General features: G+C 44.0%; 2 protein-coding genes across 8 annotated transcripts; one reads left to right on the top strand and one right to left on the bottom strand.

The window, feature by feature from the left end:
* Nucleotides 1-919: 919 nt before the first annotated feature.
* Nucleotides 920-6,057, top strand: ybx1 (Y box binding protein 1). Of its 4 annotated transcripts, none has more exons than XM_041944986.1 (8): nt 920-1,179; nt 3,147-3,210; nt 3,523-3,556; nt 3,645-3,734; nt 3,843-4,124; nt 4,542-4,627; nt 4,959-5,245; nt 5,719-6,057. In XM_041944986.1, exons 1-7 carry the CDS (start codon nt 1,071-1,073, stop codon nt 5,197-5,199), a joined length of 906 nt encoding a protein of 301 aa, XP_041800920.1. In that variant the 5' UTR covers nt 920-1,070; the 3' UTR covers nt 5,200-5,245; nt 5,719-6,057. The 4 variants fall into 4 exon arrangements, with proteins under 4 accessions (XP_041800920.1, XP_041800919.1, XP_041800918.1 ...); XM_041944985.1 differs by having other exon boundaries at nt 4,542-4,639; XM_041944984.1 differs by having other exon boundaries at nt 3,843-4,187.
* On the bottom strand, nt 5,724-19,150 carry arhgef16 (Rho guanine nucleotide exchange factor (GEF) 16). Of its 4 annotated transcripts, none has more exons than XM_041944981.1 (16): nt 18,984-19,150; nt 18,350-18,522; nt 17,573-18,223; nt 17,114-17,165; nt 16,017-16,180; nt 15,554-15,610; nt 12,668-12,828; nt 11,227-11,379; nt 11,006-11,135; nt 10,602-10,676; nt 10,394-10,486; nt 10,098-10,249; nt 8,993-9,181; nt 8,142-8,212; nt 7,295-7,396; nt 5,724-7,167 (listed from the first exon to the last, which is right to left on the bottom strand). In XM_041944981.1, exons 3-16 carry the CDS (start codon nt 18,137-18,139, stop codon nt 7,028-7,030), a joined length of 2,106 nt encoding a protein of 701 aa, XP_041800915.1. In that variant the 5' UTR covers nt 18,140-18,223; nt 18,350-18,522; nt 18,984-19,150; the 3' UTR covers nt 5,724-7,027. The 4 variants fall into 4 exon arrangements, with proteins under 4 accessions (XP_041800915.1, XP_041800914.1, XP_041800916.1 ...); XM_041944980.1 differs by having other exon boundaries at nt 18,360-18,522; XM_041944982.1 differs by having other exon boundaries at nt 18,370-18,522.
* Between the last annotated feature and the right edge of the window lie 462 nt (nt 19,151-19,612).

The raw sequence follows: 19,612 nt of genomic DNA, 5'->3' as shown, positions 1-19,612 counted from the left end.
GACCTTCTTTCAATGTAGTCCTGTAATGTCTAGGGATAATCTCTTACAAAATAACATCACATTTCAGGTATAATAGTCGGGCTAGTTTCAGTATCCAGTGACACAGAGTAGTGAATTCAATTGTTCTCCGTGTTAAGCTGCCAACATGGACAGGATAGTGTGGAAGCTGGTGAGAACGTAATGTTCTGTACAGCACATCTAGACGAGCTCTTTCCTAAATCCTCCATGATATCATGTATGTTTGAGAGGTACAATGACTGCAACTGTGACGATGCGGTAAAAATGATATTTATCACATTTACATCATGCTCTGTGAATAAAATATTGAAGCTTTCCCAGACATTCCCTTAATTTAGGTCAGTTACCCCCAATAAACTTCAGTTAATTTACAAACTGAAATTTATATTAGCAGGCTTGAGACAAGAATACCTGTTCAAAATTCAAGTCTTATTTTAATTCCCAACGGGCAAATGTCACTGGGTCGCTTAGTAGCAATTAGCTGTTCAGCAGGACAATTCGAGTGAAGGCCTGCTTTAAAAACACGAAATGAGGATAATCTCAAAGTCCTGCTGTGCTGCGCCATTTTATGCACGTCTGGTATAATAAGAACTGTAGTCATCGCGTTTTGCAAGTGTTTGTAATTTGTGTTAAATTCCGTCAAAATGGCATAGCCAAGCAGAGACTGTCACGCTTATCTGTCTGACTCGTCTGGCTTTGACATCGCAATGGGGCGGTGGAAATAGACAGGTAGATTCTCATTTAGCCAATCAGTTTTAGCAATCGTGTCTCTCAAACGAAATTGACAATGGTCTTAGCCAATAGAAACGAGCTTTTCTTTTCGTTACAGAGTCCAACCAATGCGAAAACTAGTTGGGCGGACCCCCACCAGGAAGATTCCCCGGCACAGTTTCTCATTCTGCCCAGTTCGATCGGCAACGGGAGCGGAAAGAGGAAAGCAGAGAGCCCGAAGGCAGTAGCCCCCACCACCGCCGGCCCAGGTTACCATCTAGCACCGGGAAACATAGCAGAGAGCCGCCGCCGGCAGAAGCCATTACCAACCAGTAGTAACCATGAGCAGCGAGGCCGAGACACAACAACAACCACCGCAGCCTGCTGCCGATGCGGAGAGCCCATCCAGCCCGGCAGCCGCAGCTTCCGCGGGGGATAAGAAGGTCATCGGTAAGACTACTGGAAACGAGCTAGTTAGCTAAGTTAGCTAACATAGTGTGGGACAGAGTACAGGCAATGCGCAAAAGCGACGGTTGCTAGCGCTAACGAACCGATCACTGGCTCAGTTACCCGTTGAGTTACGAAGACCATAATCTGTTGTTACCGTCAACTCGCATATTATATTTTAACTTGGTAAAAAATGACAAAATAAACAATTTTGCTAATTGTAGATGTCCCTCCTTTCTGTCGATTTTGTATAGCGTGTGGTATGTCTACAATTATAGGAACTTAGTCTTCGATTTAAATGATATTGACGACGAGAAGTTTTATGTTCAACGAAAATAAATATCCCTTTTTCGTCAAGTATCGAAACGTCACTCCTGGCGTTAGCCACCAACACAAATTTAAAAAGTGTGAAAGACGGTCGTATTATCAGTGCTAGCTGTCTCGTTATGTTATCTCTTTAACGTCACTTGTAATTTAACATCAGTCTGGTATTATTCATCGTTTCTCTAAGTGATATTAAGATGGATATGCGAATATGCGACTGGTTAAGGTAATCATTCATTTTAGCCGGTCAATCTCCTGTTCATCGGCCTCCTAACGTCCAATAACCGCCACAGAATGCCATGTTGCCGGTTGGCCGTCACATGCACTGCCGTTTAAGTTGTTCCAAGACCTGTGTCTCCTCGTTAAAATTGTAACATTAACTCATAGTAACATTTTATGTAGTCGGACAGCAGTTGACGTTGACACGTAACAGCGTTAATGTTATAATTTTCTAGCCGTTACACACATCACGGTGGAACACCCAAGTTATGTTACACTGGCCGTTTAACCGGGTATGACAACTGGCGTCGACAGAGAGCTAGCTTAGCTGCTGGCCGTCCCTTTGTTCAAGCGAGAGAAGCTGGTCCTGTGTGAGTATTTTCTCCAAAAATAGGCGAAACGTATGCACAAACTTGTGCCCATCATGTTTGGCGAAACAATAATATCAGGGCTGGTCTATGAATCCACCATATTACCACTGTCACCAGTTGTCGAATTTTGCTCGAATTTTAGGGTTAGCATCATGGCCTAACTGCTGAACAGGGCTGGTAGCTCGTTGGCTAACGAAGCTACCATAGCCTAGCAAGCTAACGTTTGCTATTTACATGGCTGAAGCGGCCACTCAAAATGTCCGCTGAATGATATCACGGATTTCTTTCGCCGTTTAGTTGTTTCGTCGTTGAAAGACACGATAACAAACGATTTATTGTATAAACATTTATTTTTAGTCCTTTAGAAAGTTTAGTCACAATATGTAATTTGATTTGCAACAAGAGTTTCCGCTTGCTGGCTTTAATCCAACCACATGGTTGAGACCCAGTTAGCTACTATGCTAACAAGCCAATTGGGTACGCTGCCTGCTAACGTATCCGGGCGCGACACTACCACGTGTGAACGCTCAAGTGCTGAGCAGTGCGGCTTAAAATGGGGCAGTAGGTCTGTAGTAGTTGGACTTTGAAAAGTTGTCTGCGACCACAGCGTACTATGTTGTTGTTGCTGCATCCATTATTGATATTCCGTTCTACAACAGCTCCATGAGACAGAGACGTTGATAGAATGGATAGTAAGAAATCTAAACATCCGCATGAGAGATAGTGAAGTCGTTATTGGCTCGCAATGCTCTTGGTTTATGCCTCACCACCAAGCGCAGCTGGCACAGGACACCCCGAAGCATGGGGATCTATTAAAAGGGTGACAGTTGGTAGTTAAATATAACTTCTACGTTATCTGTGGCCTTGGTTGGTTTTTCATCATCAGTTGTTATTTGATTCCTTTACTGTTTCTTACTGGTAGATGTCTTGTGAAACACAGAAGCAGGTTTGAAGCTTACACTCCCAGTATGTTATCTTTATAGTGTTACATTTAAAATGAAATGACTGAAGTTTAAACTCGAGTCAATAATAAAATTTTATTGTGTTTCATTGTAGCAACAAAAGTCCTGGGTACAGTTAAATGGTTCAACGTCAGGAATGGATATGGTTTTATCAATAGGTAAGTGGACGCCACCCCTATCACTGCTTCCTAAAGACCGTGATATCATCTGTGTGTGTGTGTGTGTGTGTGTGTGTGTGTGTGTGTGTGTGTGTGTTGGGGAACATTCCCAATCCTATTATGGTTTTGATTTGCTTACAAAGCTCACCAGACGATTTGTCTGCTGGTCCCTGTGCCGTTGTTGATCAGAACATAATTAATCCTCACACTTGCTGGTTTAGTTGCAGTCTGTCTGCAGATGTATTGTTATTCTGTGGCTCAGCAAGATACTGCTAACGAGATGTAACAAAGTGGTTTTCTTCCTTTGTTTAGGAATGATACAAAAGAGGACGTTTTTGTACACCAGGTAAGTTGTAGGTAGAATTATTTTCTGTGTATTTGTTTTAATTGTCATGAATATAAAATCTCACATCTGAACTATTCATGGTTTTCAGACAGCCATCAAAAAGAACAACCCGAGGAAATACCTTCGCAGTGTTGGAGATGGAGAAACTGTGGAGTTTGATGTAGTTGAGGGAGAGAAGGTAAACAGGGCTTTGATTAGTGATTTTAGTCTATTCAACAATACATCCTGTTAATTGTTTCCTAGATCATTAATCTGGGCAATTACATTTCTCTGCCACTGTGCACAGGGGGCAGAGGCGGCAAATGTCACCGGCCCAGGAGGAGTTGCAGTCCAGGGAAGTAAGTACGCCGCTGACAGGAACCGCTATAGGCGCTATCCACGGAGAAGGGGCCCTCCCCGTGGTGGAGACTATCCAGAGAACTACCAGAGTGATGGAGAGGGTGAGCCAGGCAGCGGAGGTCGTGACAAAACCAGCCGAGATGGGGGAGAGAGCGCCCCTGAAGGAGACTCGCAGCAACAGCAGCGCAGGCCCACTTACCCTGGCAGACGGCGTTATCCGCCATACTTTGTACGTAGACGCTACGGCCGCCGGCCCCCGTACACCAACGCACCACGTGGAGAGATGACTGAGGTACGCCGTCACAGGGCTACTATCCTGAAGCAGGCACCCAGCAGTCCCATGTCAAAAAATCAGGACCCTTGATATGTTGATGTCATACACAACAAATCCTCTCCTTTCTAACACTCGTGGTTGTGAACAATAAATCTTGGTGTACCGGGGGTCTTGCCAATATCTTGCAAATTGACTCAAATTCCTAATGTTGGAGCTACCTCATGTTGCACTTTAGACTCAACATTGAATGGCAAGTTGGCCAATTTCACTACAGCTGAGGACTGTGCATCACATGACAAATGTTCTCATTTCTTAGCCTGTGTTGGCTGTAGCAAAAGCTACGTGTCAGTTGTTTGATCTGTTTGCCTTCAGGGAGGCGAGGGTGACGAGAGCCAGGGAGGTCCAGACCAGGGCAACAGACCAGCGAGGCAAAACTACTACAGAGGCTTCCGACCAAGGTTCAGACCAAGGTTTGCATGTTGGCTTCATTGACGCAGGGCTGCAACAATGGCAGAGCAAAGCATTGGGTTGTCTGGTTCATAGACCACTAACTAAAAATTGCCTCTTAAAATTTACATGAATAATGCCACCTGGTTTGGCCAGAGAAGCTCTCCTTTTGTTGCAGCCTAACCTCAAATTGCAGCTGTGCATCCAAATTTGGCAAATGTAATAAAAACATTCTGACTTGAAAACATCATCTTGTGACTGATGTATATTTTGCATGATATTGCTAAATATTGTGCTTCATGTTTCCTTATACCCTTGCTTTTTTTTCCTTGTTCACTCCAGGGGTCCACCCCGTCCCAGACCGGTGCGGGACGGTGAGGAGGACAAGGAGAATCAGGGCGGTGAAGGTGGTCAGAATCAACAGCCACGCCAGCGGCGCTACCGCCGCAACTTCAACTACCGCCGCAGACGCCCACAGACTGGTGGCAAACCCGGCCAGGAAACCAAGGAGGCCAAGACAGGAGGTGACCCATCTGCAGAGAAAACGTCCGCTCCCGAGGCCCAGCAGGGTGGGGCTGAGTAGGAAAGAACCTGCCCACCGGCACCTACCATCTTTTACCATCGTCCGGGTGAGTCTATAGCCTCATGATGACTGATCGAGGTCCATCTTGAGCCCATCCATTAATTTAAGCTGCACAAATATGTTAATTCAGACAGAGCAGATAGTAAAAGATAATGTACAGTAGTAATTATATAAAATTTTAATAGCAACCCAAATTATATTTATTCTGATTAAGGCTGGCTAGCTTGTCATTTATACTCTTCAGTCTCTGTAGTGCATGATTCAAAGCATGAGGTCATGCAGTGGATTTGATAAAGCAAACTGTCTGGCACCAGAGAGCCCTCTGCTATTGTCTCTTTTCCATATGAGCTCCAGCTTTGGGCTTTGGCCTCGTTTTCTGTTATGTGGTGATGATGCACATTTTCAGGCGACTCATGGTGCAGCATGCCACATGACGAAGCCCAAATGATGCCGCATGATAAATGCAGCAGAAAATACAGATGAACAATTGACTAATTTGCTAATTTTCTTCTTTTACAGTTTTTTTGTCAACAAGAAGAAACATCAAACAAGATCTGAGCAATAAAGATTTGACTTGACGATCGTCACAAGCTTGCACCATGCATTTGACCAGATTACCACCGATTGCCTGCAGAATCTATGCAGACTTGTTTTTTTTCCATTATTTTTATGTGACAGCTACAAAAAGTTTTGGGGAAACAGCAAATGTTTTTCTAAATCTGTCCTAAGTTTTTACACCAAATGGTTTTTAAAGAAAAAATGGAATTTGATATCTGGTCAGTTTGACATTTTTAAATAACTTTTTATGTATTCAAACATTTTAACAAAATGCAAGCTAAAATAAAAGTCCAGAAACCAGAGAATTGTCTCAAGTGTTTGCTTTAATTTTGTTTTTCAAGTATATGGGCTAAACATTGACACAAAACATGGAATTTTTCTTTCTAGTATATATAGTTACACTGAAGTCCATTTCAAATATTAATCTATTTGTACAAATATAACCTTGTGTGATGCACTACATACTTAATCAACCAAATTCAACAATGGAACAGTATGTCGAACTTTATGTGAAATAGCAAATGCTTTACCGAAACTGAATTCTGTTGTCACATTTTTGTACCAGGATAACAAAGCAACCATACAGTGTATTTATTTGACACCAAGACTCATGAAAGCCAAGTGTAGGGAATACACTTGTTTTTTTTGCAAACTTTTCATACTACAATATGTTGCGCTTAAAATTAAATCCTAGGCTGTATGTAAGGTTCATTACTTGCTTCAGCAATTAAGTGTCAATTTACTTTTACACCAATAAGAAAACAACAGGGGGAGTGCTGTACAAGTGGAATAAAAATGTCCACTGCTGGCCAGTAAATCCAAATGTCTGTTCATTATTGGCTGAACAGGAAGAAGGTGGACCAAAGACCTTAATATACAATAGATCTGCAACAACTAGTTATTTGTTGAGCAGTGACTGATCATTGAGCCTGATGGTCAGTTATTAAAAATAATTGGTCAGTGACAGGAGAGAGCTACATGAACAATATGGATTCAAACCGGGACCCTTATGGTTACACTGTTACCCTCTTAGACCCCTGGTGCACCAAGACACCATGAATGCCCATTTTTGATGCCTTTCATATCCTGGTAAACGTCTGTCTGTTGGTAATGGCCTTCTGGACCACTATTACCATAAGTAATGGTCTTGATGTGTTCAGTGTGATTCATCAGCAATGCAGTCGCAACAAAAACTAAATGTGAGCGTGGACAATCTACTAGAAGGTGTTTCCGTTTAGTCCACCCTGGGCATATAGCCATATAGAGTCACTCACACATTGGTCTCTTTGCGCAGGCGCTTCATGCGTTGCACGTTGTTCTCTATGGCAGTGGGGTTGGTGATCTCTGTGGCACAGCTGGCAGGAAACCAGCCTCTCTCTCCATCTCGCATTCTCTCGCCATAGCACCAGGCTAGGGAAAGCAGACAGTTCAGGTTACCCTTGAAACACTTGAGCATGCTTTTATGTGAATGTCTGGAGTTGATGTTTTATTGCAGGTGGTGATGAAGCTAAACACACATACACACACAGGGCCTCACCTTCCTCTTTCTGCAGGACAATGACAAGTTCAGCCTGTTGTAGCCCCAACTCGTCTGGCTCCTTTGGCATGTAGGCTTTGGTGGCCTCATATTGTGGCTGACCTGAAACACATTCCCATAAGGCAATGTGGTTCATAAAAGCAAAGCTTTACGTTAGGTACAATCTATTTTGCTATATTTCATGTTCCTGATTTATAGCACTTTATATATGGATCATCTTATTGGCCTGTAAAGAAGCTAGTTCCATGCCCTCAGCACAAAATATACCCTGTGTCACACTGCTGAGTATCAACAGCACATCACAACATCAAATATCAAAGTGAGACACACACTCTTAAAACAATAACAATTACACAAACAACATCTGTGGGTGCTGCCTGTGTGATAGCTTTGGGTTAAATATGTCATTAAATAGGTTCACAAGGGCATCTTTTTTGTATGAACTAGATCACTGCTTTAATTTGAAGATTTTGTCTAATATCCAAAATATTAACACTGTTCATGTCTGTTTATACACACTGACCTCTCTCACCGCTCTCCCTGTGTGTCTGTATACACACAGGGAGAGAGGTGTTGCACCAGAATGCTTTTTCCAGCTGTCATTTGAAATGTGAGTTATGTAGTCGATGCAGACTCATTTAAAATGGAAAATGCCTGCAAAACCATCTGTTTTCTGTGCACTACACTGCCTTGCATCACAAATGAATCATTTACACATGAAAGGTAAGGGAACAGATTTGTCATTAGTTGCCACTTTTAGAGATTACATGTCTAGTCTAGTCTCAGGGTTAATTCAAAGTGCATTTCAAAGAATGACTCCCTTGGTAAATAAAGCATGCTGACTTACCAGCTGCAGGAGTGGAGACTTCAGCCTGCTTGTGTTCTGTCAGAGCAACTATCCAACGTGCCCGGTCCACCCTTAGCAAAAGAAGATATGAATTTTATATATATATACACACACACACACACACACACACACACACACACACACACACACACACACACACACACACACACACACACACACACACACACACACACACACACACACACACGACTCCCAGTCCAATGTAGTCTACTGTCTTTTTGCCTGGCAGCATGTTAGGTTGGCACTAAGGCTTCTGTCAGTAGAGGGCGCCAGACTTTAATAAATGATACTTGCTCTGCCAGGTGAGCTACCAGGAGCCCTCCTTGAGACATATTGATTGTAAAAATCCAGTCACTACCTTACATCTTGTTTGAAGTTATTGTTTTTGTCAGTATTGGTGGCCATCATGTTCTCAGTATTGTGATGTACTAATGTCATGTTCCACAGATGCCTGTTTGAACTTCTGGATTCAACCAGGTGAGAAACAAACAAACAAAAAAGCTTGTCCATCTTGAAATGAGTCTGTGTGCGCAATATGTGAATGAGCTTTAACAAAGCTTTAGCTGCATTCTCAGCGACAAAAGTCAAGACTGTCTGTGCTGGAGACTAGAGTCTCTGTGTTCAGCACTAAGTACTTTTGTAGATTTTACTGAATCTCCGGTTTGCAGTTAAGTCTTAGAACCATTGCGTGATCATGTGTGATCTTGTGAATCCAGCTGCAATCCAGCAAAATGGTCCAAGAGTCCCTCCATTCAGATGACTGCACCTAATGTCACCTTGCAATACTTATATCTTGTGCTTTCACATTGAAATCAATAGAGCAGCAGTACCTGGACTCGGCCACCAGGGAGATCTGCTCCGCTCTTCCCTCACTGTTCCTGCTCATCCGCAGTCTGAAGGACAGATAGTGGCTGGAGCTGTTCTTGGCCGGCGGAGACGTCCGCCCTTCTGCATCCTCTCCGACCTCCACCTCCACATTCTCCAGAGTGGCGTAGTCCATCACCACAAAGCTCTCCTCACTGTACAAACAAACCCTTTTTACTCAGATTTCCATCTGCGGGATATTTTTTAATCAGACAAATTGTGTTCCCGGTGCCAGCGTGCAGGAACGTGTGATCAGAAATGATCACAAACCCAGCTGCGATGTTACTGTGCATGTGTGTGCTATTAACACACAGACAAACACATTCAAACTGCATTCCTCGCCTCATCAGCTGACAGCATTTCTGAGATATTATCACCTGAAGACTGGGGGACAGCGTGGACTTTACAACCCTGAAAATGACTCCAGTGTTGTGGGTAACTCCTTCCTCTGAGCTGACATTGTTTGGTTTCTCCCTAATTCAAAACAGATAGCTGTAGCCTGTCGAGCTGACATGGTGAATGCAAGATTGAAGAATCTCAAGTATGCATGCACCACATCCATACTACTCTCCTCTCTCTGTCCCCCGTCCTGTCCTCTTCGCTCTCTGTTTCTCATTTTCTCTGCCTGACAGTGAGCAGCTGGACCTACTCAGTGTCCACAGGAGTCACCAGGAAAAGCACACAAAGTTTATGAAATGCTTCAAAACTGGCTGCGGTTGTGATGCTTGTCTTCTCTGGCAGCCCCCTTTTTAGCAGATGCCCAGTTGGGTTCTTTTATAATCTGAAGAGTGATTTGGTCTGTGAAACATGTTGTGAAATTCACTATGCATTATGTCCTGAGGTTAAAGACATTAGCTTCCTGCTCTGGTGTCCTTGTGTGTAATGCCAGACTACTCTTCAACAGGATGTTACAGGTGGCATTGATCCTAATTATTGTGATTACGTTGACATGCTGGAATTATCAAGAACATTTGTCCGTTACGTCTGTCAGTTTGTTTTATGAATACCTTTTCCAATAACACATTAGATTTTAGGTGAAAAACATTCAAAATGAACTTCAGTCCCACTGACCTCTTCTTCTTGGTGACGATCAGTACGTCATTGAAGAGAAACAGGTAGTAGCTCCTGTGGCTGAAAGCCCTCCAGATGCTGAGCTCTTCGCTGCAGACGGCCAGCTCACCGCGCTTCTTCAGCCACCGCGATGATGACACCAGAGGAAACGGCTGCGAGGACACAAGAGTTATCAGTCCCGGTTAGCATGCTGGGCCAAGATGTTTCCGTCTGGATGGATGGGCATCATCACTACATGAGGGGAATCAGCCATAAAGCTCTTTTTGTTTGTGCGGAAACACATGGTCGGCTCCTACCTTGATTTTACCAAAATCCATGTGCTTCTGGATGGTGTACATCTGCTCTGTCCTTTCCATCCGCCGAGCTCCATCATTGCAGCTAGTGACCAACTGTTGAAACAACAATCATCACCTTAAAAACACATCGACTTCATAGTCCACTCTCACATGCGGGGCCGAAGAGTGCTTCTCAGGCATTCAGCAGGCCTGATCTCAACATCTCTACCTTGCTGATGGCGTGCAGGGCCCAAACAGCAGCAAAGTACTCCGCTGTCTTGTCTGGAGTTTTCTGGCAGATTGTCTGCATGGAGAGAACAAAGGTTTGAAACTTTTAAAGCATCAGTATTTTACATGAAGCTAAATCTGACGTAAATCATGAATAACCCTAACTCCTAATGTACATACATGCACATACATGCAAAGTTATAGTTGTGTGTATGTACGTCATATAGTTTTCGAATTTCAACCCCCCCACAGAGGGGTCATCAGGCCATTTTAAGCTGTTCTGAATAATTTTAGCCCATTTCTTTGAAAATATGTATTTTCAGTTGCTCTGTGAGTGGCAGGGTTACATCTGCGACAAGCTGCTGTGATCAGGTACAGTAAAGAGAGAGTAAAGGTTAAACTGACATCCAGTAGCAGCGGCAGTCTGGTGACTCGCTGCATGGGAAGGATGAGGAAGGAGATCATGGGCAGGCCTCCACATTCACTGCTCCCCTCAATCTGCTTCAGGGTCTCTTTAAACGCTGTGTTGCTGGTCCTGTCAGACAGAAAGAAAGAGGGAAGTTCAGCTCATCCTGCCGTTACCGCAGCAACTCGACAGCTTGTTGCGGTTTCCTGCCGCTACTCACAGCAGCCTCTGCAGCGTCCTCTGCTGGAACGTCTCGTTGGAGCAGTAGACGATGTAGGGCTCGAAGTGGTGAGCGGCGTGGTTCTGAACAATATCGCTAATGTCCCGGATCACTGGGTTGTCATTGTGACGCCGTTCGAGATCCTCAAAAAACCTGACAATGGAGAGGGGGAGGTTAGCGAAGATGTGAAAAGACTGTTTCCTCCCACACACTGGTTAGCTGAGCAGGATACACACAGCTGTGTGAGAGTATGTCCCAGCTGAACTGAATGACAACTTCTAGGCTTTCAATTGTCAAGATGGTGGTATGTGATCACAACAGTTGCATCTTCAACGTACAGATGAATTCATCAGTGTTCTCATTTCAGTGTTAGTGACATTGTGAGACATGTATGACAATCTGAGGTGAATGTTACAGTAAATTATCACTTCGTATAAGGTTCTGTCTGACTTATAAACAAATATACATAGATATTGTATTAAAGCATATTTACATTTACATGATAATGTCTCTTAACTAAAGTCATGTTTGTAACTGTTTTTTTTTAGCCTGTAAGGCATCCAGTGAACTTCAAATCAATTCTGAAAAAAACTCAGACAAAACCTCAATACACTAAAATACTAAACCTGTGTTATGTTTACTATAAGATCCGGGTGATCCTGTCTGCCAAAGCTTTGTAAAGGCTATCAGCACCATAAATGACTTTCAGCCCCACCCTTGCTAAGTGCCTTTTTCACAAAAAGGAGTAAAACGACACCTGAAAAACAGCCCAGCCCAGGAAGCAACTACAGGACTCACTTTCACACACATATATAGTAAGTCAGATATGTCATAAATCAGCTTCGGAGGCACCTTCTGCCTTCTTGTCTCAAAGATCTCATTTTACTTGGAGATAACAAGAACGGAGAGCAAAATGATCAAAAACAGAGGGACACTTCTCCCGCTGCTGAAACTGGATTTATTCTCATTCAAAATAATCAGGCCTGCGATAAACAGAACAACACAGGCTGCTCTCAAACACATTACCATCTCAAAGCCCGGGAATACCGCTCAGAGCAAACAGGCAGCAGAACCAGTTTGGCCAGCGTGTTTTAACATGTCGACGGAGCCAACAGGATACTGTAGGACATGCTAAGGAAAGACGTGCTAAGAGCAAATACTTTGTCTGAAACTTTAAATCAACCCATTTTCTGTTTGAAACCAGTGCGAGCACAATGCAAATTGTGACACCAATGTGTGTCATACAGTCTGCAAAGAACAGTCAACACTGTATGCAGATAAACAGTCCATTGCACTGCTTCACACACTGATAACATCATCAGGTCCCTTTTTGTAAGGTGGTGAACCTCCCCCACAACTCGTTTTCCATCACCTTCTCTCACACTCACACACACACACACACACACACACACAAGTAAGGCGATAAGAGTGTTGTTCCCACCGTTGGCTGACTTGATGGATGACAGAGATGTTGGAGAAGAGGTGATGGTGCTCCGTGGCCGTCATCGTTTTCCTCAGGGCTTCGTTACTCTTGAAGTGACGCACCAGGATGCCCAGGCTGTGCAGGTACGAATGCTCTGATGTGATGATCTCAAAAATGGCCTGTCAAATGACCACACACACCCAAACAAGTGAGCGATTCACATTTGCAACATGTACTAAAAAGAGCTCTTACTGTTAGACCTCTAATGGTCTGTCATTGTTTAATGAAGGTTTTTAATTTACTTTTTTGCGGAACCCACTTTGTTTCATCCAGCTTTTTCCTCCTCTGGGTGATTCCCTATATGTTTTTCCCAAATTCATTTGACCAACATTCAGACTAATGGCCTCTACTTTCTGCATCCAACTGTAGGTTTTATGCATAGCTGAGCAGAGCAAGGCAGTTGATGAAGTTCTTCAAAATCAAGAAAGTGCAACATGCCCCTGACACTGAATAAAACATATGCCACAGCAAGATGGTGAATCCAGGATTTCATACTGAGTGACACCAAGATCTGATGTTTCCAGTGATGTTTTAGACTCAACCTTCACTTATTCTGTATGTGGGGGAGGGTAATAGTTTGGCACATGGACAAAACAGGCCCAGAGATGGAAGACTAGCTATCAGGTGGAGATGACACACCTTCCACGCCTCCACTTCCTGTTGAGGTGAAGTGGCTCAGAAAGGACCAAAGGGCATTACCTGAGCTCAACCGAAAACAGTACTTAAAACATTGCTTCCTGAAAATCTCAGCGAAACACTGACATTTCAGAATAAAAGATCAAAATGCTAATAAAGAATGGTAGTCTGTAAAGCTCTGCTTTAAACACTGAACAACACGGTCCACAAAATGTGAGTGGTTACTGAGGAAGAGGCGACCTGATAATTTAATGTATTGTTAATGAGATGGACTTTGCAGTAGATAATGATGAGTTACTTTCTTCCTGAGTCATTCCTGATTAAATCTGAACCCGTCGCTGAGTTTCACAAACTAGTGATGACTCAATACTGAATACCTCATCATTGGTTATTCCCTTTTTCCCGCTCGAGTTAAGTAATCATACTGAGAGGCTACAAAGTAGTCCCTCATTACATCATGATTATGGACATTGTATTAAAAAATGGTGCTGTTAAATTGCTCAGCATCACTTTACTGCCTGCAGATACCCATAAATCCTACATACTGGTCCTTTAATGCAGTATGTCCCAGTCTGTCTCTAATAACTCATCATCATCTGTGATATAGTCCTTGAATCACAGTTATTTAGGAATTACCAACGCTTCACTAATCATCAGGTCGTTCCTGATTCATTCTTCACTTGTTCCATAGTAACTACTCATATTTTGAGTAGCGTTACCACTCTGCTCAGTCTAAGCTCATGTGGGGCAACCTCTTCGCAGCTAAAAACTTCCTGATATCACAGCATGGCCACTAGAAGAGCAGTAGCTTTAGTGCATCTACAGCCCTGATTAAAAATATGTAATAAAAACAGAATGCAGTCATTTGCTAACAAACTCTGTTTACTGACAATGGTTTTATAGAGTGTTCCTCATGATGAGCTCATGATGCAACATCTGTCATACAACCATGTGATCACATAGTGGTGAACCTCGCTCCTTTCATACCCAATCATGATACTATCACCTGTTACCAATCAACCTGTTTTATTTTGTTGCTCCTGTCCAAACTTGTTTGAAACATGTTGCTGCCATCAAATGCAGAATAAGCAGATATTTACAAAAATCAATGAAGCTGATGAGGTCGAGCATTAAATATATTGTCTCTGTACTGTTTTCAACTGAGTATATGTCAAAAGGATCAGATGATCACATTCTGTTTTTATTTATGTTTTACACAGCATCCCGACTGTTCTGGAATCAGAGTTGTCAGTCAGCCTAAAACTTCAGCAGAATACTTTCATACTCTACAAAGTAGCTTTAGGTTTCCACGGATGGCTGCCAATCTGACTCTTTAAGCACTAAATTAAACCCATGAGGTACAAAAGAGCGTGACAAGCACCTGCTCAGGAGGCAGAGTGGCTGTGATCACACTGGCAGGGAGTGGCTTTATTCAGGGACTGCAGTGCACACAGGGTGGACCTTTGGTATTGACACAGCAATCTGCTGTTAGACTGCTAGTGAAGACACACTACAAGATTACAAATGGAAATCCCCCCCTCAGATACTGTTGCACTATATAGATTATATCAGTCTGTGATGTTCGCTTTCTCTCCAGGAGTGCAATGTAATGTACCTGGTTTTGTTGCTATATCCACATCAACACAACCTGTTTTATCCAGTCCCGCTTCTGCTCAGTGATCTTTCATTTCCTAGAACAGCCCTTGAAAAAAGCCCTGAGAATGAGATTTAACTTGTTGGCAGACGATGTCGGTAGGTGTGGGATGCAAATCAATATGACTGGAAGGTAGATTTAAAAATGCACTTCATTTCCTGATGATGTCATCGGGGTCATCTTGGATTGGGCCTGGGTTTTAACAGCTTTCTAACAGAAGGCCTGTATTACAGACCAGGGACAGACAGGGGTTTGAAAAGAAGTGAGTATTTAGGAGGCAGGAGATATCTAATGAAAGATGCTTTTGAGTTGCATTGTGGGAAATGTAGGATCTTGAGTGTCTGGGGCTTCAGCTAAAACTGAAACTGAATAAATATAATTAATGATCACTGCTACTGGTTTTCATTATTCCAGTAACCTTAACCCAAGTCTTCCCGCTAAAATCCAATGATTTACGTTAAGGGGACTCACATTTATTACTCCCCCACGATGTGACTGTGTAAACACATTTATGTCTCCGCAACATGAGTAATACACATCAAAAACACAGTTACCTCTTGTCTCTTTCTCTCCTGAGGTGAGATCAGCGTCAGGATGCCCATGTCCTTCACCTTCATATGCGACACAAAGAAAAGCTAATGTTATCCTCTGATGTGCACTAACAAAAATTCAATGTCTCCAGCCTGCTGGACGAACTTGTTCTGACATCGAGAGCAAACTCAGCCAGCACTTCCACAGGGGGTCATGGAGTGTGGGAGTTTATACAGCAGCAAAGACGTGTAAGACTGCGAGCTGTTACAGAGTAAGACGGAACAATACTTCATCAGAAGACAAACACATTGGCTGTCTTCTGTTGACGGAACTGATGACACAAATGAGTCTATGTACAAGTACACTTGGATAATAAAAAGTAAATTACATTATTAATTCAGAAACCTTTGCAGAGCTCTTAGGTTGCACTTGATACCGTTTCCCTCAATGCTGACACTTTGCATGCCGGTGCAGTTAGAGGCTTACCTGCGACAGCTGGCTCCAGGTGAGCTGCACAGGCCGGTAGCTCTTCACCACGATGCCCTGGTCCTCCGCGGGAGGCTCCACCACCACAAAGTCATCCAGCAGCTCATCCTGGTTGGTGGACTGCAGCCCTCGCTCACGGATCTCTTGGTAGAGGCGCGGCGTGGCTGAGGATCGCATCGACATCAACAAACATCACTTCAGTCTTATTTCAGAGACTCAGTCTGTGGCGGTTTTGCAAAGTGGCACATTTTTTATGACTACAGAAGCAAGAAACACACACATTCCTAAAATGCAGACAGACTTTTGCATGAAGGAATCTGTTCTTATTCACCATTAAATCTGTCAGATGTACATATTGAAAGAAGGCAATAGTAGATATCCTGTTTAACAAATGAAAGGCTGAGGCGGAGTTGGAATCCGTCGACATAATAACACTTTGAGAATTGAGGCGTGGGAGGTGAGAATGCATCTGTTTGGAATAAAACTGACAGTGAATGAGATTTAAATGCTGATTGCCAAGAGTGTTGCATTTCTGGAATGACACAGAGACCATTAAGTTAGACAAAAGTCACAGGTTTGATTGTCACTGTGGTTAATCTGCAGGTGAACTCTGATTATGATAGTGAGAAAGAAATTTAATGGCTTTCTATGGTGCTGCTGTTGCATTTTTGAGTCAGTGTTAATTTCAGTTAACAACATTAATTTTAGCACCTTTTCTCCCACCTTATGAGCAGCGGCAGCAATGAAATATCAGCTCTAAAAGCGACAAACAACTCTTCAATCAAACGTTCTCAAGTCGACATGATCATAACTGGGAAAAAAAAATCACTTTAAAAACACTTGGCAGAGTCCGAAGACACAGGACATCAACGTTTAACATTCAGGACTCAACAATCTGACGTTCAGCATGCTGGGAGCGTTCACAGTGAATAATTTCCTGTTCGGCCCGCTCCTGCTGCCTCAGGAGATCTTCTCTAAGCCATGACATGGAGGTTGTTGCATCCACGCATCGAGAATGTCACTGTTATTCCCCATCTATTTGCAGTCATGTAGCCAAATTTAGAGAAGTGGACAGAGTGACACATTAGTAGACCTACCATCTTTGAAAGACCCACGCTGGTTCTGGTTCCTCTTTCTCCCCAGGGTTCGCTGGAAGGAGACAGCAGTGCCGCCTTGGTTAAACACTGTGGATAGCACGTGCCTCAATAATACAAACAGTATCTTTTATCTCCCGGCATCTTATTCTCTGTTCAGCAGTGCCGCCTTTTTACAATCCTTAAATGAAGCATTTTTAAGCATAGTCTGGCAAAACCCCTATGAGGACTTCCTCAACAGTGGTATTGGTCCCGGGATAGGAAACAGTTGTGGAAACGCGCCATCACTGCTATGACTAAAGAACGATATTGACACTGCTGGCTGTGACCCCCGAGGCTTTAAAGAATAAAGCTGTATCCTTAACAACTGCCACTACAAATAACATTAATAAACTACAAGTTTATGGTGGATGGACACTGTACAATACTGCCCTTTCATCCCAAATCTATCGGAGTACGTACCTTGCGTCCAGGACTTCGAGCTGGACCGGGACTGGGTGCTCTAACTTCCCTGACAGGTTTCAGCGTGGCTGTAGCCCCTTGTCGTGTCGCCATGGCTTCAATGTCCAGGCTGGTCACAGCCGCTCTGTATGACTTGTTCCTGCGGTTCCTTCTCAACGCAAAACCGTCTTCATCACTGTCATAATCCTCCCAAGTCACATCTGGCCCCATGGCTGAGTGACGGCTCCGGCTCCCGGTGCTGGAGTTCTCCAGTCCCAATGGGAAGGTCACCACGGTGGTGTGGTGGCGGTGCTTAGGCCGGCTGGCCACAGCTAAATTCTTAGGGATGAGCTGGTGGGTGCCAGACTTCAGTGCTGCAGGACTCTGAGTGCTCAGAACCACCTGCTGCGGCACCACCATCCTGTCTACTACATCCTCCTGGGGTGTTTCACACTGCGGCGTGGAGGGGCTTTGCGACTGGCAGCTATCATTGCCAGGCTCAGATATGTAGAGTTCTGTGGAGAAGTGGCTCTCCAGAATTAGAGGGGCCTTGTCGCCCGTACAGCTGTTTGACTGGCTGTGGGACATGGTGTCCTCGGCCGGTCTACTGAGATCCTCAGGACCTACAACATGGGAGGAGTCTGACGACGGGGGGTGGTGGTAATTTACAGCCTTTACATGCAGAACAAGGAGACATAAGTTCAAACTACCAGCAGGAAACATGCATAAGACAGCACCTTAAATGGAAACATGGGAAAACAGCAGGGGTAATATGACTTTGTGTCTTCTGTGGATGACCTTAAAATACCTCCAGTGACCTGCAGAGGGGCTCCCGGATCTTTTCCCGCTGAAGATGGGAGCCTCACGGCTGATCCAGCTCCCCACTCCCACACTCGGTCAGTCGGATGGAGCAGCCAGTTGTGTCGGTGCTCAAACTCATGTACAGGCACTCAACCTGTGAGTCAGCGCTCCTACACTTGCCCACACAAAACACACACACACACACACACACACACCTGCTCCAGCAAATCTGTGCGCCACAGAAACTACAAGAATCCAAATCAACACTTTTTTCTTATGATAAAAACTCCAAACCTGAGCTGTGCAAAGAGTGTTATCCCAAGTGCACACACGCGCGTTACAACGCAGGCTTAACTATTTTAAACTCTTATACACAGACTAGTGAGCGACTCATAATGTAATTCACAACTGACGGCAAAAAAAATCGTCTTTAGAAATAGTTTTTAGACTGTCGTAACACCGACGGCAAAACAAATAATGGTCTTGTTTTTTTCTGCTCATTCGCTGCCTGGAAGGCGGATTAGGGTGGGGGCAAAAATGTCCGCCTCACATTCCCATGGTTCCTAACAGCGGGGTGACACGCAGTTCAGCGGACACCGAGGCGGTGAGCAGCTCAGCAGCTGTCTCTTACCTGCGTGAGGTGACCTTGACGCAGCAGCCTTCTGAGGACTCGGTCTCGCGGCCCGCCGGTTCTCCGGGGAGCTGCCGTCCGGTGCGTCGAGGAGTGCGGCTCCTGCAGCAGCTGTAGTCCTCCGCTGCTCTCCGTCACATATTTCTTCTTACTCACCCACTTCCTCCTCCGTTTGCAGGCGCCCATTAAGCCGTGCTGCCTACGTCACTACAGGTGAGTGTCAATCAATCATCGAGAGGTGGCAGCTTTGATTAAAGCAGGCGAAGGCTTGTAGCCGCGCAAGGAAGTTTTCACAGAGAGGCAGCTCAACATCTGCTGTTTCTGTGACGGAGGGCTATTTTAAAACTCGGTCAGTTTTCTTTCAAATACATCGAAAATTCGGCTCATGTTTAAATTTGGCCCGGTCATATTATTATAATCATTTTTCAAATGCTCGAAAATAAATTGCCTTTATTTATATAATCTTCTACCGAATTTCTACTCGCTTTTTCTTTCTTTCTTTCTATTTGTTGACATTTTGTCTACCTGATTGGAAACAAATAACTCTTTGGCGCCCCCTGGTGATCAAGAACAGATACAGTCTCCCTATTCACTTCTACTGCATATAGAGCTGCACTGAACACATGCAA

The sequence above is a fragment of the Chelmon rostratus genome, chromosome 10 (assembly GCF_017976325.1).
Source record: "Chelmon rostratus isolate fCheRos1 chromosome 10, fCheRos1.pri, whole genome shotgun sequence".
NCBI classification, from domain to species: Eukaryota; Metazoa; Chordata; class Actinopteri; order Chaetodontiformes; family Chaetodontidae; genus Chelmon; species Chelmon rostratus.
Note: the sequence above shows the minus strand (reverse complement) of the source record. Positions and strands in the feature narration are given on the sequence as shown.